General features: G+C 48.1%; 2 protein-coding genes across 4 annotated transcripts; one reads left to right on the top strand and one right to left on the bottom strand.

Moving 5' to 3' along the window:
• Positions 1-815: 815 nt before the first annotated feature.
• Positions 816-4,324, top strand: LOC137610382 (tryptase-2-like). The gene is made up of 5 exons (XM_068337996.1): positions 816-970; positions 1,397-1,571; positions 3,356-3,633; positions 3,777-3,916; positions 4,014-4,324. Exons 1-5 carry the CDS (start codon positions 919-921, stop codon positions 4,197-4,199), a joined length of 831 nt encoding a protein of 276 aa, XP_068194097.1. The 5' UTR covers positions 816-918; the 3' UTR covers positions 4,200-4,324.
• Positions 4,325-4,808: 484 nt separating this feature from the next.
• Positions 4,809-16,528, bottom strand: dus1l (dihydrouridine synthase 1-like (S. cerevisiae)). 3 transcript variants are annotated; one of them, XM_068337994.1, is made up of 14 exons: positions 16,410-16,528; positions 15,637-15,952; positions 15,395-15,503; positions 15,185-15,235; positions 13,191-13,303; positions 12,948-13,030; positions 12,703-12,806; positions 12,469-12,616; positions 12,255-12,351; positions 11,976-12,064; positions 11,216-11,385; positions 11,092-11,129; positions 10,913-10,988; positions 4,809-6,298 (listed from the first exon to the last, which is right to left on the bottom strand). In XM_068337994.1, the coding sequence occupies exons 2-14, from the start codon at positions 15,871-15,873 to the stop codon at positions 6,138-6,140; spliced, it is 1,476 nt and encodes a 491-aa protein (XP_068194095.1). In that variant the 5' UTR covers positions 15,874-15,952; positions 16,410-16,528; the 3' UTR covers positions 4,809-6,137. The 3 variants fall into 3 exon arrangements, with proteins under 3 accessions (XP_068194095.1, XP_068194094.1, XP_068194093.1); XM_068337993.1 differs by having other exon boundaries at positions 15,637-15,889; XM_068337992.1 differs by having other exon boundaries at positions 15,637-16,515.
• Between the last annotated feature and the right edge of the window lie 5,072 nt (positions 16,529-21,600).

Raw genomic sequence — 21,600 nt, 5'->3', positions numbered from 1 at the left:
GTTGGGAATAACCCATACAACCCACACATGCAAAGAAATCAAACATCAAATGTCCATGTAAGATAAATAATAAATAGAACGGAATGATGCAGGGAAAATGATTGAATACACTATAATTGATTTCAAATTCTTACAAAAGCCTTTGTTGGTAATAACAGTACCTGTATGGAGTACTAGTTGCATTGCTGCGGTGTGATTGTGTCCCATTCTTCCACACAAACAGTTTTCAAATCTTGAAGGTTCTGTGTTTTTCTTCTGTGAATGTGATCTTTAGTTCTTTCCAGATGTTCTGTTGGATTCCAGTCAGATGATTGGTTGGGCCGTTCCAGCAACTTTACTCTCTTTGTCTGAACCCAAGAGAGGGTTTCCTTGGCTGTGTTTGGAGTCATTTGTCTTGCTTAAATGTCCACCCCACTTTCCTCTTCATCATCCTGGTAGATGGCAGCAGATTTTCATCAAGAATGTCTTGTTAATGTTAATAATTTCATTCATCCTTCCTTCAGGTTTGTGGAGTTTGTCAGTGCTGGATTCTGAAAACAAGACCCTACCCTGATGTTCGCTCCTCCAAACTTCACTGTTGGTGTTTCTGGGCCATTTACCTCCAAACAAGCGTATTACAGCATCAAGAGTTCAGCTCCGGTCTCATCGGACCAGACTGCATTCTCCCAGAAATTCACAGCCTCATCTAAATGTTGTGCAGCAATTTTTGAACGTAACTTAATTTACAGACATCTAAGGTTTGATTTCTGTGCATGTGTTTTTTAGAAATAGATTCACTGAGAAAACTGATGATGTGGTCAATACTTATCTCAAATACATGAAGGTGTGAACCTGCTGGTCTGACAGGAAGAGGATCGCTGACATGGTCTCTGTAGCGTGTATAAAGCAGCGGGGTGACGGCACCCCTCCAGCACAGTCATGGCTTTCTGCAAGATAGTCACAGCTCTGGTCCTGATCTACAACACTGGAGGTGAGGATCAACTGATTTCTGTCATTCTTCACTAGTTAAACCAACGCACTAGTGTTTAAAACCAACGCACTAGTGTTTAAAACCAACGCACTAGTGTTTAAAACCAACGCACTAGTGTTTAAAACCAACGCACTAGTTTTTAAAACCAACGCACTAGTGTTTAAAACCAACGCACTAGTGTTTAAAACCAACGCACTAGTGTTTAAAACCAACGCACTAGTGTTTAAAACCAACGCACTAGTGTTTAAAACCAACGCACTAGTGTTTAAAACCAACGCACTAGTGTTTAAAACCAACGCACTAGTTTTTAAAACCAACGCACTAGTGTTTAGTCTGTGACTCCTGTGTTTTCACAAGTGTTCACTGGAATCTTATTTCAGGACACAGTATCATAAATTCACTGGTGTGACTTGTGCTTCCTGGTAGGGTTGTTTGCTGCTGAGGTGGGGAGCTCCATTGTGGGGGGGCAGGATGCTCCGAAGGGCGGCTGGCCCTGGATGGTGCACCTGAACATCACGTCCTACACGCAGCAGAAGTGGCGCTGTGGGGGCACCATCCTGAACAACCAGTGGGTGCTGACTGCTGCAAACTGCTGGGACAGGTGAGTGTGTGTGTGTGTGTGTGTGTGTGTGTGTGTGTGTGTGTGTGTGTGTGTGTGTGTGTGTGTGTGTGTGTGTGTGTGTGTGTCACAGTGGCCCTTCTGTCACCAGGGGAAATGGGCCTCAGAGGGGAGGGGGCCCATTTGGATCAGTTGTGAATTAAAGATTTGTGTGTAATTCTTTTCAGCATGTTCTGAGATGTTTGTGAATTTCTAAACACTTAAAAAACTCCAGGTTCCATGAAAATAACGTAGAAGTCAGTCAGCTGATGTTTAGGAATGGGTGCTGTCACAATCTGAGAACAGTGATTCATTAGACGACCCGGGTCCAGGGTGGAGATCCTCAGATTAAACGTGACGTTAGAACGGTTCCATCTGAGTTCCATGTGTGTCTGTGGACACGTGAACCTGTGTGAGTGGATCTGTCTCAGGGAGGATTTCTGTTCCACATTAACGTCTCACATGAACTGGAAAGGTGAAGATTTCAGGCATTTATTCATTTTCTCTCAGAATAGTCAACAAGAATTTGAATTAACAAGAACATCTAGATTAACATCTGCTTTTCTTTTTCACTGAAATGAACCATTTTAGTTTATTAACCACTGAGCACTGTTTGGGCCCAAAAGGGACATTTTTGTTGTTTTTATGCGTTTCTCTCCCATTAAATTAGTCCGTTAAACGGATAAATATATGAAATTTTGCCATTAATTTTCTTTCAACTTAATTTTCTAAATTCCTTAATGCCTGTCATTAGAAGTGTATAGAATAGCAGATTTTCACTGTGTACACACATTACCTGATAGGGTCAAAAATGGTCCAATTGACTCACATTATCACATATTTTTCATATACTATAAGCATATATATATATACACACACACACACACATATATAATGTATATTTTTTTAAATATATATTATGTATATATTATATATGTATATGATATATACTATTTTGTTATAATGAAACATGATCTTCATTGTCTGCAGCAAAATAATGACCCCACGACCCAGAAACAGACCCACTGTCTTCACACACCTGTGAAACATTCATTTAATAGTTGTGATATCTTTGTCAGAAGTATTAAACTGTGCACTAACTTGGAAATATTCCACATTTTTGTGTTTTTCCCATTGGAAGAAAAACAAGGTTCTAATGGAAAATTCCATATAAACCTATAATAATAAAATATAATAAACTTTATATCTATGGATTGATTTGAAGTAATGAAAAAGATCTGATGCATTGAAAGAAAAAAAATATTTGTGTTATATTTTTTTTAAAAACTTTTATTAAACAGTCATTTTTTGACCCGATAAGGTTAAGGTAATGTGTGTAGTTATTTTAATAGGTCCTCGAGGCTTAATGTACTTTATATTCAACAAAATAATTATCCGTCCTGTAAAGGAGCTGCTGTTTACGACACAAACAGGATTAGAACTGATGAGGATGTCCAACATGTCAGGGGACAGACTGGGATTAACATTTAATCTGGTTTTGTCAGGTGGAGTCAATCATCCAACAGGCTGGTTTAGTGCAAATTGTAGATCAGCACGGTTTTATATTATATAATAACAATATATTATAATATATTATAATATCATAATGTCACTGATAATGAATGTGATACTATTCAGGTCAGGATTTAGTAATAATGAAAAACTAACGGTGAAAAGCATCAGACCCCACCCCCGTCACACTGATGGACACACACTGATACAGTGTGCGCACACACACACACACACACACACACACACACACACTGACGTGTGTGTTCCTGTCCCAGGAAGCGTGAGGCCAACCTGAAGCGCTCGATGGCCTGGGTGGGCACCAGCGACCTGCAGAGGGCCTCCGCCCGCTACCTGGGCATCGTCACGGTGGTCTCTCACCCCAAGTACCTCGCCCAGGGCGGGGGCTATGTCAACGACATCGCCCTCGTCAAGCTGAAGAAGAAGATCAGCTTCTCGGACCAGGTGGCCCCCGTCAGCCTGCCCGGCGCCGGCGCCGCCTTCGGGCCAGCGTCAGAGTGCTGGATCACCGGCTGGGGGGACATCGGCACCGGGGGTGGGTTCTCCTGACATTCTAACACCATGTAGAGTCCCAGGTGTTACCCAGAACCCCCCCCCCCCCATTACCCCACTGACCTCCACAGCCCCCCTCTAGGACGCTGGTGTGTTTAATGAAGTGACCCCACCTCTACGTTTCAGTTCCTCTGCCGGACCCCGAGCCCCTCCAGCAGCTGAGGATTCCCATCATGCCTCAGGGCGAGTGTGAGAAGGCCCACCCTGAGCTGACTGCAGACATGCTGTGTGCCGGAGACCTGGCTGGGGGGCGGGACGCCTGCAGGGTGAGTGTTTGTGACACCGACCCGCTCTAATGCACGGTCCTCATGACTCCAGACCGAGTGTGTGTGTGTGTATGTGTGTGTGTGTGTGGTGTCCTAGGGGGACTACGGCGGCCCCCTGGTGTGCCGTGCCCCCCGGGGGTTTGTGCAGGTGGGCATCATGAGCTACGGCAGCCCCAGCGGCTGCGCCCTCCCCGGCCAGCCCGGCGTCTACACCCGGGTGTCCAGCTTCCTGCGCTTCATCAACGACTACATCCACCCCCAGGAGGCCTCCGCCGAGGTCTAGGTGTCCCCGAGGGGGGGGGGCGTCCAGGCGGACGGCCTGATGCCCCCCTGGTCTCCTCTGCCCCCCCGCTCCCCCTGCCTTCTGTAACTCATGATTCCTGTTCAATAAAGCTTCACAGCATCCAATCAGAATGTTTGTGTTCACTTTTATCACCACAAACCGTCACAAACCCCCCAGGGGAACACATCTGCACCCCCCAGGAGAACACGTCTGCACCCCCCAGGAGAACACGTCTGCACCCCCCAGGAGAACACGTCTGCACCCCCCAGGAGAACACGTCTGCTTTCAGGTGCAATGGAAAACGTTTCCTTCTCATTCTGATGTTAGATTGAAGCTGACAGGAAACAAAGAACACGAGCTGAAACAGGAGGTCACATGACCACAGGTGTGACCAGGTGACGGACAGGCGAAGCGTGTTTAAGCTGCACCCGTTAACTGGACATTTAAAAAAATGTTAGAATAAATAAAATGCTCAAAACTCCAAAAATATGAAAACACACCTGTTCTGAACAACATGGGAACGCAGCAGATCCTGAAGTCCAACACAAAAGGCACCACTCTGTGAACCCCCCCAACCCGCTGCTGGAGTCTGGGTCACCAGAGGAGGGTTGGGGGGGTTCACAGTCGATATGATTTATAATTCTGTTCTAGAAATGATCCTTTATCCTCCTCACATCACTCAGGGTTTGGGATACAAATAAATAAATGACGTCTTTAAATAAATACTCAAACCCTCAGATGTTCAAGTAAAACTGAACGTTTCCTCGATGTCCTTCAACATCTGAAGGATGGTGTGAAAATCAAGTACTTGAGTTTAGAACTGATTTCTTTTTTTTGAAGCGATGTAAATCAGTAAAAGTATAAAAATTCAAGAGTATGAACTTATTGTAAAAATCATCTCATTTCTCCTTGAACATGTGGATGTCTAACGGGAATAAAGACCAGCATCTTCGCTGGGTTTGTTCTGTGATGGATTTTATGGCTGATTAGATCTACTTCCTGTCTCCTGCTTCTGACACGGGACTCAAAGAGCTTCTGCTGCTTTGACTGAAATTCATCATTTGGCTCAAAATACCCAAAACATAAAGATTCTTTCACTAACGTTTAGTTTTCTGGATTGGATTTTATTTAAAAAGTCATTTTCCAGCTCATAGAATGGAAACTGGACACCCAGAATGCATTTCTCCTCTAAGGTTTAAAAAAAAAGGCCTGACAGCAGGTTCATCTGATGACGACTCCAGACGTCTGATTGGCTGGTTTGCTCTGATAGAACTAATGCAGCGCATCGATTGGTCCACAGACCAGCAGCTGGTTGTGTTTGGGTCAGGAGGAGCAGTGAACCCCCCCGACTCCACACCGGTGTCGTCTGCTAAACTGGGATCAGTATCCAGGTCTCCTCTGTTCTGGTTGTTCCCAGGTCGAGCCCCCGTCGTGTTTGGATGAGGATGAACCAATGAGAACGCCTGAACGAGTTCTCCAGGAAACCCCCATGGAACCCCCCCCCAGCGTGAACCTTCTCTCAGGTGAGCTGTTCATTTAAACTCTGGGGGGGCGACAGCGTCCACGTCACGTCTGTGGGTTTAACTCAGTGCAGCTCACAACAGTCTGTCCTCGGCTCTGACCCCCCCGGGTCTGTGAGGGGGGGCTCCACGCTGGATGAAACCCTTCACCTCCTAAATGTGTCAGTAAAAATCAAAGCTTCCATTTCCAGAGAGAAACTCAAACAACATCCCATCCTGTAAAGCTATCACACACCTCCCCCTGGGAGTGTCCAGATCACTCCGTTACCATGGAGACCGCCGAGTGTCCCGACTGATGACCCGCAGACGTGTGAGCACTAACCTGAGAACACATGAACATAAACTAAAGCCTGTCCTCGTGCATTCAGGAGCAGCTCAGGGGTCAGAGGTCTGAGGTCAGGTCGTACCCCCCCCCCCCTCACAGCGCCAGCCGGGCCTCAAGCTCCTCCTCCTCATCCGGGTGACGCAGAGGCTGAAGACAGCTGCTGCTCCTCCTCCTCCCCGGACCACCAGCCTCCTCTTCCTCCTCCAGCTGAGCCTTCAGCTTCTCTGCTTTGGTCCTGAAGCGCAGCCCGTGGCCTGTGGACACACCAGTGGGGTCACTATCAACACACACTTAATCTGGACACACCAGTGGGGTCACTATCAACACACACTTAATCTGGACACACCAGTGGGGTCACTATCAACACACACTTAATCTGGACACACCAGTGGGGTCACTATCAACACACACTTAATCTGGACACACCAGTGGGGTCACTATCAACACACACTTAATCTGGACACACCAGTGGGGTCACTATCAACACACACTTAATCTGGACACATCACTGGGGTCACTATCAACACACACTTAATCTGGACACACCAGTGGGGTCACTATCAACACACACTTAATCTGGACACACCAGTGGGGTCACTATCAACACACACTTAATCTGGACACACCAGTGGGGTCACTATCAACACACACTTAATCTGGACACACCAGTGGGGTCACTATCAACACACACTTAATCTGGACACATCACTGGGGTCACTATCAACACACACTTAATCTGGACACACCAGTGGGGTCACTATCAACACACACTTAATCTGGACACATCAGTGGGGTCACTATCAACACACACTTAATCTGGACACACCAGTGGGGTCACTATCAACACACACTTAATCTGGACACACCAGTGGGGTCACTATCAACACACACTTAATCTGGACACACCAGTGGGGTCACTATCAACACACACTTAATCTGGACACATCACTGGGGTCACTATCAACACACACTTAATCTGGACACATCAGTGGGGTCACTATCACACACACTTAATCTGGACACACCAGTGGGGTCACTATCAACACACACTTAATCTGGACACACCAGTGGGGTCACTATCAACACACACTTAATCTGGACACACCAGTGGGGTCACTATCAACACACACTTAATCTGGACACACCAGTGGGGTGACTATCAACACACACTTAATCTGGACACACCAGTGGGGTCACTATCAACACACACTTAATCTGGACACACCAGTGGGGTCACTATCAACACACACTTAATCTGGACACACCAGTGGGGTCACTATCAACACACACTTAATCTGGACACACCAGTGGGGTCACTATCAACACACACTTAATCTGGACACACCAGTGGGGTCACTATCAACACACACTTAATCTGGACACACCAGTGGGGTCACTATCAACACACACTTAATCTGGACACATCACTGGGGTCACTATCAACACACACTTAATCTGGACACACCAGTGGGGTCACTATCAACACACACTTAATCTGGACACATCAGTGGGGTCACTATCAACACACACTTAATCTGGACACACCAGTGGGGTCACTATCAACACACACTTAATCTGGACACACCAGTGGGGTCACTATCAACACACACTTAATCTGGACACATCAGTGGGGTCACTATCACACACACTTAATCTGGACACACCAGTGGGGTCACTATCAACACACACTTAATCTGGACACACCAGTGGGGTCACTATCAACACACACTTAATCTGGACACACCAGTGGGGTCACTATCAACACACACTTAATCTGGACACACCAGTGGGGTGACTATCAACACACACTTAATCTGGACACACCAGTGGGGTCACTATCAACACACACTTAATCTGGACACACCAGTGGGGTCACTATCAACACACACTTAATCTGGACACACCAGTGGGGTCACTATCAACACACACTTAATCTGGACACACCAGTGGGGTCACTATCAACACACACTTAATCTGGACACACACCAGTGGGGTCACTATCAACACACACTTAATCTGGACACACCAGTGGGGTCACTATCAACACACACTTAATCTGGACACACCAGTGGGGTCACTATCACACACACTTAATCTGGACACACCAGTGGGGTCACTATCAACACACACTGTATCTGGACACACCAGTGGGGTCACTATCAACACACACTTAATCTGGACACACCAGTGGGGTCACTATCACACACACTTAATCTGGACACACCAGTGGGGTCACTATCAACACACACTTAATCTGGACACACCAGTGGGGTCACTATCAACACACACTTAATCTGGACACACCAGTGGGGTCACTATCAACACACACTTAATCTGGACACACCAGTGGGGTCACTATCAACACACACTTAATCTGGACACACCAGTGGGGTCACTATCAACACACACTTAATCTGGACACACCAGTGGGGTCACTATCAACACACACTTAATCTGGACACATCAGTGGGGTCACTATCACACACACTTAATCTGGACACACCAGTGGGGTCACTATCAACACACACTTAATCTGGACACACCAGTGGGGTCACTATCAACACACACTTAATCTGGACACACCAGTGGGGTGACTATCAACACACACTTAATCTGGACACACCAGTGGGGTCACTATCAACACACACTTAATCTGGACACACCAGTGGGGTCACTATCAACACACACTTAATCTGGACACACCAGTGGGGTCACTATCAACACACACTTAATCTGGACACACCAGTGGGGTCACTATCAACACACACTTAATCTGGACACACCAGTGGGGTCACTATCAACACACACTTAATCTGGACACACCAGTGGGGTCACTATCAACACACACTTAATCTGGACACACACCAGTGGGGTCACTATCAACACACACTTAATCTGGACACACCAGTGGGGTCACTATCAACACACACTTAATCTGGACACACCAGTGGGGTCACTATCACACACACTTAATCTGGACACACCAGTGGGGTCACTATCAACACACACTTAATCTGGACACATCAGTGGGGTCACTATCACACACACTTAATCTGGACACACCAGTGGGGTCACTATCAACACACACTTAATCTGGACACACCAGTGGGGTCACTATCAACACACACTTAATCTGGACACACCAGTGGGGTCACTATCACACACACTTAATCTGGACACACCAGTGGGGTCACTATCAACACACACTTAATCTGGACACATCAGTGGGGTCACTATCACACACACTTAATCTGGACACACCAGTGGGGTCACTATCAACACACACTTAATCTGGACACACCAGTGGGGTCACTATCAACACACACTTAATCTGGACACACCAGTGGGGTCACTATCACACACACTTAATCTGGACACACCAGTGGGGTCACTATCAACACACACTGTATCTGGACACACCAGTGGGGTCACTATCAACACACACTTAATCTGGACACACCAGTGGGGTCACTATCACACACACTTAATCTGGACACACCAGTGGGGTCACTATCAACACACACTTAATCTGGACACACCAGTGGGGTCACTATCAACACACACTTAATCTGGACACACCAGTGGGGTCACTATCAACACACACTTAATCTGGACACATCAGTGGGGTCACTATCAACACACACTTAATCTGGACACACCAGTGGGGTCACTATCACACACACTTAATCTGGACACACACCAGTGGAATCACTATCACACACACTTAATCTGGACACACCAGTAGAACCACTATCAACACACACCTTTAATCTGTACACACACCAGTCGAAATGGTTACAGTAAGAATTTAAAGTAAATGAAACATGAAATAAAACCTTCTGCTTACACAGGCGTGTGCTGTCATGTCATATCCTCATACACAGGAAGTCACTTCATATAATATACATATATCTCCAAACACAAGGTGTTTTTCTCTCTGTGTGGGTTCTGCCCACTTCCTGCACCAGGATGTTGATTTTCCACTGGTGCTTCAGGCTTCACCACAGACGTCACTGATAATCAGGTTCCACCAGTCGACACTAAAACACACCATTTATGATCTAAATATAAAAACCTGACGGCGACGGATCAGCTGAGGTCAGTCCATACACCCCGTCACACACACACACGGTCAGCACTACGGCCAGCAGGGGGCGCTGGAGTGTTTAACACCTATAAACTTGATAAAGCAGTAAAGTTACTCAGACCTGAAATGATCACCTATTACATTTGTGTCGTGTTTTTTTTTGGTAGATTTATGATGAGTTTCTCCTCAAAGTCAACAGCTGATTGGTCGAGGCTGCACAGCCAATCACAAACTGCTTTGCCAGCCCCCCCCCACCCCCCTCCTGTTTTTATCCTGTTTATCCACATCCCAACGATCAAACCAACATGAGACCAGACCTCCACCAATCAGGCTCCGGGAGAGATCCAAACACACCAGTCACACAGACACAGGAGGAACAAACAACCTGAGTAAAAATGTTCGTTCTCCGTCATGTTTCCATCGCTAAACAGAAGGTACCAGTTGTCATGGTTACCAATAAACTGCTCACCACGTTCACTACTCGACTGGACATCCAGATGGACTCACAACTTCACTAGTGTGTGAAACAATGAGGGACAACGTGAAGCACCAATGTCAGCTCAGTCAGTCATGTGATCAGACTCACCTGGACACTAGTGCTCACTGCAGAATACAACACATTACTGCACAAGTACTCACAATACCAGTATGAAAGTACCACCAGACAATACTACGTCTAGTTCCAGGAAGTATCACAAATCCAGAAGCAGTAAAACATTGTGTGTGTGTGTGTGTGTGTGTGTGTGTGTGTGTGTGTGTGTGTGTGTGTGTGTGTACTGACTCTGACAGTCTGCCACCTCCTTGAAGGCCTTCTTCTTGCAGCAGCCTCGACACAGACTGAACACACACTTGTTTCCCTGCAGAGGAAGCAGAGGCTGAAGCAGAGGCTGAAGCCTGTCAGACGTGTGGGGGTCACGCTGAGCGCCCCCCCCCCCCCCTCCACTCAGCGCTGACCTTTACCTTGGGGTTGCCACATTCCTCACATTTGATGTATTTGGCTGGGGGGGACAGGACACACACCGTTTCAGCAGCGGTTCTACCTCAACGTTTCAGACAGGAAGCTGCAGCTGAAACACTGACTCACGTTTCTGCTCCGGACTGAAGTTCTTGCTGGGGTTCCGGGATCTCTTCTTCTGTTTGTTCTTGGACAGCGTGTCTGCTGGGCCGTCAGGGTCCTCCAGCGCCCTCTTCTGGCAGGACGCCCTCTTGACCTCTGACCTCTGGCTGCTGCCGTTGGCGACAGGCTCCTTGGGCCTGTCAGGGTGGAACGTTAACAAAATCTGGGTAAAGGCAGTCCTCAACATACAAACACTGGACTTGTGGACACTGATATACGAACAAACGCGCTGCAGTTCCCCTTTCTGCCACTATCACCCCCGAGCAGCACCGCTGGGTTCACCGACACACGTCAGGTTGATGAAAACTATTTCTGTGTATTCTTTTTGAAAACTGATTTATGAGAATGACTTCACTAGAAATGAGCTGCATTGGTGCGTTATTTTATTCCGTGTTGTTTCTACGTCCTGTAGTCGTCTCTGATGAGTCTGATGGAATATTACTTTAGTAATTAGAGTATTGTTGGTAGTAATTAGAGTACTGATGGATTTTAAATGACCTCTGATGGTGATTTTACTGATTGAAATTTAATAAATAACAACTTATGAACAATTCTGTTTATGAACAACCTTTCTGAGCCGGTTGTGTTCATAAGATGAGGACTAATGTGGTCTACCAACAAGCTGTTTCTGTATTCCATGCTGTGATTGGCCAGCTGCTTCCCTCCATCCCATCATCCACGGTGGATCACATGGTGTGTCGTCATGACAGCGGTGCAGGAGACTCACGCTGGTCTGATGTAGGGCTGGCAGGTCCAGTGGGGGAACGGCAGGACGCTCTTCTCCTCCACGGGGGGCCTCCCTTCAGAGATCTCTGCCTGTTCACACACAAACACATCTGAGGACCGACCTTCACTGGGGGGGGGCAGAAAAGTATCGCAAATACATATTACCAGGTCAGGTCTGGACTGAATCTAATCTGGGGTCTTTAAAATCTTCAGAATTCACTCTTTTATCGTCTCATCCCCTCCTGGTTCTGTTCAGCCCCCCCCTTTAGAATGCTGTTACCTGGCAACGCAGCCTCAGCTGTTTGCTGACATCAGCTAAAGCCTCCAGGGTCTTCACTTTGGCCAAGTCCTCCCTCAGGTCCTGGTGGATCTGTAGGCTACACACACACACACACACACACACACACACACACACACACACACACACACACACACACACACACGTTGATCTCACACACCCGGTGTGACACGTGTTCATGTGAACAGGGACATACGTGTGGTGCCACAGCTTGAACAGGTGTGCTCGTATGTAGGACAGGCTGCAGGGGGGGTGCTGCTTCACCAGCTCCAGGTACTCCTCTGCCATCTCCCACACGGGGGGGCTGCGGCCCTCGAACAGCGCCGGGTTGTGGAGGTTCCCCTCTGGAACGTAGCATCACGTTCACCATCCTTTATCACTTTGATAAACCAGGAGACAGAACACTTTGGGGGGGAGGGGGTCGCCCCACCTGCACTCATCACTCCCTGGACCCCCGTCTCCTGGATGCAGCGCTCCACGTCGCTCAGGTGCTGAATGTTTCCGTTGGCAAACACTGGAATATTAACAGCCTTCCTGCACAAACAGGAACAGAGCGCCCCCATCAGGCCGGAGGCCGAAACACAACCAGTCACCTGAACTCTACAGGACTGGTCTGACAGCAGCGGGGGGGCAGGATGAGTTTCCATGCCCCCCGTCACACACAGGACTGCTTACCTCACTGCCTTGATGTGCTCCCAGCTGGCGACACCCGTCAGCGCCCCCTTCTGCTCTTTGGTTCTGCCGTGAACAGTCAGCAGCTGGGTGGGACGGGGGGGGGGGACACTCAGTCCATCGTAATATTAACTAAATTACAATCAAAGCCAACTTTACAAACAGACGTTAAAAGTATGAGTTAATATTTTTAATGGTTCAGGGAGGTTTTCTCATCAGAACACCAGAGGACTGTTCAGCCCCCACCTGACATCCAGCTCTCTCCAACATCTGGGCGTAGCGGACCGTCTTCTCCACCTCCTCAAACACTCGGATCTTACAGGTGATGGGCACCGACAGCTTCTCATTGGCTAACCTAACTGTAAAGAAAGGTCAAATATGAAAGGCTCAGACTGGTTTTGGAAAACTTTGGCTCCTCATCACTGCTGAGGCGATCGGGATGAAGAACGAGCAGCATGACACCGAAAACAAAATCTGTAGGAGCAACTCCAACAAGAAAAGTTATGCCTCCTACAAGAGTTGTTTGGGTTGTTTCCCCGTCTGTGTGACAACGAGTCCAGAAAGGGAAGCAAAATGTTGGCGTGAAGGAGCCGAGTCCTCCATCTTCATGTCAATGAACAATACTGTATTTTCTGTAATATAAGGCGCATATAATAAAAAATATTCAAATTGATTTTAAAAACTAGTGGCTGTAGTTGCGCTATCCGTCCACTAGCTACAGCATTCATGACTGAGTACCTTTAGTCAGCTGTGAATTGCCCTATGGTTATTTCAATGAGCCATTCTGAGCCTCATCAAGGAAACCTAATCACTTGATCACTTTGCCATCTTAGAAAGAAGTCAACACACATATTAAAAAACCTGACATTAAAAACTGGTTAAATTCATTACGAGTGCAGTCAGTGCCAACAGAGCGGATTATTTCCTGATCTGAAGTTAGAAGCAGATATTTAAGCTCCGACGTTCGTCTTCGTTTATTAATTATTGTTTCGATCGATCGGTAGTCCAGTCGGAGGTGAGGTGCAGCTATTTGCTGCTGTGTGTCCTAAACAATTTTTAACTAGTTTTTAATGTCAGGCTGCTAATTTACTGTCAAACGTGACGCTGTTTTACTCCTAGAACTGACTTTAACGTCGGTGTCTCACCGCCGTGAATCTCACCGCACGTCGCTGCAGACAGAATACACAAGCCTGAATGCGCCCCTCCGCCCCCCCAGAGCTATCAACTACATTTGTAAATCAATGCAGCACACCTGACACCTTTGTCTAGCAGTGACTCCTGAAATTTCAGAAAAGGCTGTAAGTTCATCTTTGAGGGTCTTTATTCACCTTTAGTCCAGTTTCTCCGTGTGTTTCCACAGACTAACAGAATGGACCGTCACTAGATTCCAGCACAATGGGGTTTTTGGACCAATTCAGTTTAAAGTGGGTTATTTCTGACGCCAAATAGTTAGAAATACTGAGATCAGTCAGTCAGTCAGACTTTATTCATAGAATTGTTGAAAGTTCCTCATGTTTTCTCCGTTGTCGTAGCCGGTCACCGGTGTTCTTCTCTGGCTGCTCTGATGGCACCTTATGAGGGTGCCCCCTGGTGACAGTGCAGCATGACTGGCGGCTTTTTTTCAGCGATCTTGTTTTTAACCAATATTCATATGAATATTAATCCATATACAAGGCGCATCGGATTATAAGGCGCACTGCGGGATTATGAGAAAATTACAGGCTTTTAGGTGCGCCTTATAGTGCGGAAAATACTGTCCACAAGTTTGCTTTTCACACTTGTGGATTCAGGCTTCACTGATTCTGACAATCTGGAAAAGGGAGGAACGGTAACAGCTCAATTAAGAGATTTCGGGGGGGTTGGACAAAATCTAGCATACAAAAGAGATAATAAAAAAATGACCGATTGGATCCTCACATCATGTCAGCTGTGAGGAACAGCCTCAGTCAGCCAGAGGACAAATGAACGTTTGACAGCTGGAGCCTCAGAGGAGTCACTGCAGGCGTGTCGAGGATGAACTGAGACTCATTCAACACCAAAATAAGAACTCAAAATAATACTGAACACTACAGCCAGTGTCTGACAGGCTAAAGGCAGATTTATACAAAACAAAAACATTTTTTAAATGAGAAAAACTTCCTTAAACACGATCACCTCTGCAACAATTACCTTTCAAGTTTGTTTAAAATTGACATTGGTTATAAATAATACATTTTATGATATGTTCAGCACAGACTTACTCATTCTCTCCAACAGCTCCCATTCATCCTGCAGGTAAACTCCATAGTGTCCTGACAACAAGCAGCAGGTGAGTATTCATTAACTGTGGCAGGTGTGACTTCAATAAAACCAGAAGTTAGTTCATTTTTGTACAAGTTTATGAGCTCTATCAACTAATTTCCCCTCGGAGGGGACAAATAATATTCAATTATTATTATTATTATTCTCACCTCTCTTAGCTATCATTTGTGGACAGCCCAGGTTGAGGTCGATAGCATCGCAGTAGTCCTGCGCCAGCTGAGCCGCCTGAATGAACACGTCTGGATCGTTGGCACAGAACTGACACACACACACACACACACACACACACACACACACACACACACACACACACACACACACACACACACACACACAGAGTGTTTTGTGTGAGGAACCACAGACGTGTCAGGGTACCTGTGCGGTTCCTCACCTGTGTGATCAGGGGCCGGTCCTCCTCACACACCTCGTTGTAGAGGTTCTCTCTCCTGTAGTTGACGTCCCGGACAAACACCTGGGCGTGCAGCATGGGGGTGTAGCAGAGCTGAGCGCCGTGCCGCCGGCTCAGCATCCTCCAAGCCAGCTCGCTCTGGTCCACCATGGGCGCCACCACGAAGCGAGCCCCTCTCAGGGTCGTCCTCCAGAAGTCAAAGCCCTGCAGCTTGGCCATCACACCTGGGCTCTACCTGTGTTCAGGACACACCGCGGGTGTTCGAACCGGCAGCGTTTAGACGCCTGACAGGTTGGATCTGGGGATTTTTATCATTCAAATGTTAATAGTTTTTGGTATCTCAGCTTTGAAGCGGACTTCAAACAGCTGTGAACACATGAACCTCCCATGACGTCATAACGTCACTGCCAAGTGGCTGAAGCCAAATGTTTTAATTGACCAGACTTCAGATAAACGTTCACTGATCAATGAAGTTTATAGTGTCCCGTTAGATGAAGTTATAAAACTAAATGACAGCTGGAGCACCACTGCTGTCATCTTTACCGTCTGCTGACTGTTTAGGACTTTTCTACTGTCAGACCTGAATAATTATTAGTTAAACTAATTAGTTGTGTTAGCCTGTGACGTAGTTAGCTAGCGGAGCTAACGGCTGACGTGTAGCACGATGCAGCAGAAAGATGGCGAACTGACAGGAACGACTGACATCATGTTTCTGCGGGGGAAGGAGGACTCCTGCGGTCAGGACGGAACTTTACCGAACACTGTCCGCGCTGACAGTCCGTGGTTTCATCTGCAGCTTCTGGTTCCGAGGAGAGGATTCCGGTCCAGGCACGTTCCGGACGTGTGCAACGGCCAAAAGGCACCGGCAGGAAACTACCTCCAGACGAGTGTAACAGTTAAAAAGCACCGACAGGAAACGTCCTCCGAACGAGTGTAACAGTTAAAAAGCACCGGCAGGAAACTACCTCCGAACGAGTGTAACAGTTAAAAAGCACCGACAGGAAACTACCTCCAGACGAGTGTAACAGTTAAAAAGCACCGACAGGAAACTACCTCTCCAAGGAACCATCACCTTATCGTGGTGGGGAGGTTTGTGTGCCCTAAGGATCCTGGGAGCTATGTTGGCGGGAGTCTTGTACTCCTGGTAGGGTCACCCAAGGCAAACAGGTCTCAGGTGAGGGGCCAGACAAAGAATGGTTCAGAAGATCCCATGAAAAACGGAAAAGGGAAAACTGTGACCCTGCCTGGAGGAAGCCCGGGGCCCACGTCTGGAGCCAGGCCTGGACGGGGGCCCCGTCAGCGAGTGCCTGGTGGCCGGGTCTGCCACAGGGCCCGGCCGGGCTCAGCCCGAAAAGGCAATGTGGATTCTTCCCACCCCTGTGGACCCACCACCCGCAGGGCAGACCAATGGGGTCGGGTGCGCTGCCATATGGGTGGCAGTGACGATAGGGGGTCACGACGGACCAGACCCGGGCGGCAGAAGTTGGCTTTGGGGACGTGGAATGTCACCTCACTGGCGGGGAAGGAGCCGGAACTTGTGTTGGAGGTGGAGCGTTACCAGTTGGATCTGGGGGGGCTTACCTCCACGCACAGCCTCGGTTCTGGATCCAAACTCCTGGATAGGGGTTGGACCTTGTTTTACTCCGGAGTTGCGTCAGGCGTGAGGCGCAGGGCTGGTGTGGGGATACCCACAAGCCCCCGGCTGAGCGCCGCTGTGTTGGAGTCTACCCCGGTGGATGAGAGGGTCGCTTCCCTACGCCTTAAGGCTGTGGGGGGGAAAACTCTGACTGTTGTTTGTGCACATGCACCAAATATCAGTTCAGAGTATTCGGCCTTCTTGGGGTCCCTAAATGGGGTCCTTGAAGGGATCCCTGCAGGGGACTCCATTGTTCTCCTGGGGGACTTCAATGCACACGTCAGCAATGATGGAGTCACTTGGAGGGGGGTGATTGGGAGGAATGGCCTCCCTGATCTGAACCCGAGCGGTGTTGTGTTGTTAGACTTCTGTGCTAGTCACGGATTGTTCATAACTAACACCATGTTCGAACACAAGGATGCTCATAAGGGTACCTGGTACCAGAGCACCCTGGGTCGGAGGTCAATGATCAATCTTGTGATCGTATCATCTGACCTTCGACCGTGTGTTTTGGACACTCGGGTGAAGAGAGGGGCAGAGCTGTCAACTGATCACCACCTGGTGGTGAGTTGGGTCCGTTGGCGGAGGAAACCTTTGGATAGATCTGGTAAGCCCAAACGAGTAGTGTAGGTGAACTGGGAACGTCTGGAGGAGGACTCTGTCCATGAGGCCTTCAATTCACACCTCTGAAGGAGCTTCTCGTGCATCTCTGTGGAGGCTGGGGGCATTGAACCTGAATGGTCGATGTTCAAAACTTCTATTGCTGAAGCTGCAGCTGAGAGCTGTGGTCTCAAGGTCTTGGGTGCCTCAAGGGGCGGTAACCCTCGAACACCGTGGTGGACCCCGGTGGTCAGGGAAGCAATCCGACTGAAGAAGGAGGCCTTCAGGGGCATGTTGTCCCTGGGGACTCCTGAAGCAGTTGCAGGGTACCGACGGGCCAAAAGGACTGCAGCCTCGGCTGTGATGGAGGCAAAACAGATGGTGTGGGAGGAGTTCGGAGAGGCCATTGAGAAGGACCATCGGACGGCACCAAAGTTGTTCTGGAGGACTGTCCGACACCTCAGGAGGGGGAAACGGGGAACCATCCAAGCTGTATACAGCAAAGATGGGACACTGTTGACCTCGACTGAGGAGGTTGTCGGTGGAAGGAACACTTTGAGGAACTCCTGAATCCAACTACCCCAACTGACCCGTCCTCTGTTGCAGAGGCAGAGCTGGAGGATGATGGGGGATCAGAGTCAATCTCTCGGGGCGAAGTCACCGAGGTAGTTAAACAACTTCACGGTGGCAAAGCCCCGGGTGTTGATGAGATTCGCCCGGAAATGCTGAAGGCTCTGGGTGTTGAGGGGCTGTCGTGGATGACACTCCTCTTTAACATTGCGTGGAAGTCTGGGACAGACTGGGGTGGTGGTTCCTCTTTTTAAAAGGGGGGACCAGAGGGTGTGTGCCAATTACAGGGGCATCACACTCCTCAGCCTCAGTTTGAGGAGGAACAATGTGGGTTCCGTCCTGGTCGTGGAACAACGGACCAGCTTTTTACTCTCACAGGGATCCTAGAGGGGGCTTGGGAGTATGCCCATCCAGTCTACATGTGTTTTGTAGACTTGGAGAAGGCGTATGATCGAGTCCCCAGGGATATACTGTGGGAGGTACTGCGGGAGTATGGGGTGAGGGGGCCTCTCCTCAGGGCCATCCAATCCCTGTACGCCCAAAGTGAGAGCTGCGTTCGGGTTCTTGGCAGTAAGTCGGACTTGTTCCGAGTAGCTGTTGGCCTTCGCCAGGGCTGCGCTTTATCACCAATTCTGTTTGTGATTTTCATGGACAGGATATCGAGGCGTAGTCGTGGTGAGGAGGGGTTACAGTTTGGTGGCCTGAGGATTGCATCGCTGCTTTTTGCAGATGATGTGGTCCTGTTTGCGTCATCAGCCTGTGACCTGCAGCGCTCACTGGTCCGGTTTGTAGCTGAGTGTGGAGCGGCGGGGATGAGGATTAGCACCTCCAAATCTGAGGCCATGGTCCTCAGCAGGAAACCGGTGGACTGCCTTCTCCAAGTGGGGAATGAGGTCCTTCCACAAGTGAAGGAGTTTAAGTATCTCGGGGTCCTGTTCACGAGTGAGGGAACAATGGAGCGTGAGATTGGACGGAGAATTGGGGCAGCAGGAGCGGTACTGCAGTCGCTTTACCGCACTGTTGTCACAAAGAGGGAGCTAAGCCGAGAGGCAAAGCTCTCCATCTACCGTTCAATCTTCGTTCCTACCCTCACCTATGGTCATGAGCGATGGGTCATGACCCAAAGAACGAGATCGCGGATACAAGTGGCTGAAATGGTCTTTCTCAGGTGGATAGCTGGTGTCTCCCTTAGAGATAAGGTAGAAACACTGCTGTTCACGGGGGGCTCAGAGTAGAGACGCTGCTCCTTCACGTGGAAAGGAGTCAGTTGAGGTGGTTTGGGGATCTGGTGCGGATGCCTCCGGGACGCCTCCCTAGGGAGGTGTTCCTGGCATGTCCAGCTGGGAGGAGACCTCGGGGCAGACCCAGGACCAGGTGGAGGGATTATATCTCAACACTGGCCTGGGAACGCCTTGGGACCCCCCAGTCAGAGCTGGTGGGTGTGGGGGGAAAGGGAAGTCTGGGGCTCCCTGTTGAAGCTGCTGCCCCCGAGACCAGACTACGGACAAGCGGTGGAAGATGGATGGATGGATGGAGGAAACTACCTCCAGACGAGTGTAACAGGTTCTCCAAAGGTTGTAGGAGGTTCTGTCTCTGCGCGCTGAACACCTTGAACCTGGAGCTCTGCAGGTAGATTATAGTTCTGTTTTCCTGCTAGCTTCATGTCTGCTTCTTTTCAAATCTTTGGATTTTACTTTTCTCAACATGTTTCTTGTGACCCTCTGGATTATTTGCAGAGGGGGTGTACATTTTTCCAGAGGAAAAGAACCTGTGTATTAATTATGCACATCTTGACGTGGGGTGTTGTTCTCCTCAGGCCACACCCTTCTTCATTACACAAATACAAATAACCTGATATGTTTAAATCCAGTCAGCATTCATTTTCATACAGCTGGATTAGGAGATTATGCTACAGATTCTGATGTGGTGTCTCAGCGGTAGAGCAGGTCGTCCTATGAGCCAAGATCGGCGGTTCGATTCCTGCCCAGCCACCCGGAGCGTGAGCTGACAGTGGGAGGTGTCAGCTCGCCTCCGGAGCATTGCCGACACGCCCTTGAGCAAAGCGCCGTCCCCCCTACAAGCTGCTAACCTGGGGGCACACCTGGTTGGGAGCACTGTGTTTACCTGCCTACAGGACCCTGGTGTGTGGGTGTGTTTGTTCAGGGGCCTCTACACACTGTATATATGCATGTACATCAGTAATGAGTGGAAACGATAACTTCTCCGTCGTGAGATCAAAAAAGTACGTTTCATACGGTCACAATACTGTTTCTCTAAAACAGAATAAAACACTCTACAGACTGACCAGAGGAACGCAGGGTGTGTCCTCTACTGATGTGTTTGTTGTCTTCAGGTGAGTGGGTAAGTCAGTAATGATGACACAAACACAGTGCAGGAAACTAGGTTTCTTTATCACTGATGAAGGCACAGGAGACTTTCATGTTACACAGGCGAATAACACACAGGAAGGAGGTGCGACTGCTGGACACAGTCCCACAGTTTGGTTAACATGGGATGTTTATCATTGATTTTTGTCATACAATAGATACCCAATACAAAAAGCAAATGGCTGGACTATAAGTTGAGTCTGTTTCTGCTGATGTCAGCTTTGGCTCAAGCAGCGTGAAAAGTCACGTGTAAAACAGTGAAACACTTTAAAAACACCAATAAATCATTATTAAAACAACTTTTTGAAGGCATCTATAACATTATCCACATTCATGACACATGCTCACAAAAACCAGAGGACAAAATGATCTGTCCATTCATCTGGACCCAGTCTTTGTGTCAGCCTGAAGGTCCAGCTGGTGGACGACCAGCTGCTGCTGCAGCTCTGCTGTCGGCTGAGAGACCAACGGTTTATAATAAGTTGATGCATAGTAATAATAATAATAATAATAATAATAATAATAATAATGATAATGATGATAGTAATAATAATAATAATAATAATAATAATGATAATAATAATAATAATAATGATAATGATGATAATAATAATAATAATAATGCATAATAAGTTGCAGTCAGCCCCATTTCCACCAACCTACTGACTAGCAGGGCTTTAAGCTGTCATTTAATAACTGCTTAGAATACGTGATATTAAAGTTGTTTAATACTTTGGTCAAATCCACCCTACA

Source organism: Antennarius striatus, chromosome 16 (genome assembly GCF_040054535.1).
Source record: "Antennarius striatus isolate MH-2024 chromosome 16, ASM4005453v1, whole genome shotgun sequence".
Taxonomy (NCBI): Eukaryota; Metazoa; Chordata; class Actinopteri; order Lophiiformes; family Antennariidae; genus Antennarius; species Antennarius striatus.
This window is presented reverse-complemented; position numbering and strand designations above follow the sequence as displayed.

Coding starts and splice junctions, on each gene's coding strand:
- LOC137610382 (XM_068337996.1), top strand. CDS start 919: ATGGCTTTCTGCAAGATAGTCACAGCTCTGGTCCTGATCTACAACACT. Junction 1,572..3,355: donor GCTGCAAACTGCTGGGACAG/GTGAGTGTGTGT, acceptor TTCCTGTCCCAG/GAAGCGTGAGGCCAACCTGA. Junction 3,917..4,013: donor GGGGGCGGGACGCCTGCAGG/GTGAGTGTTTGT, acceptor GTGGTGTCCTAG/GGGGACTACGGCGGCCCCCT.
- dus1l (XM_068337994.1), bottom strand. CDS start 15,873: ATGGCCAAGCTGCAGGGCTTTGACTTCTGGAGGACGACCCTGAGAGGG. Junction 13,304..15,184: donor GGAGCTGTTGGAGAGAATGA/GTAAGTCTGTGC, acceptor CTTTCTTTACAG/TTAGGTTAGCCAATGAGAAG. Junction 11,130..11,215: donor CTTCAGTCCGGAGCAGAAAC/GTGAGTCAGTGT, acceptor TGTCCCCCCCAG/CCAAATACATCAAATGTGAG.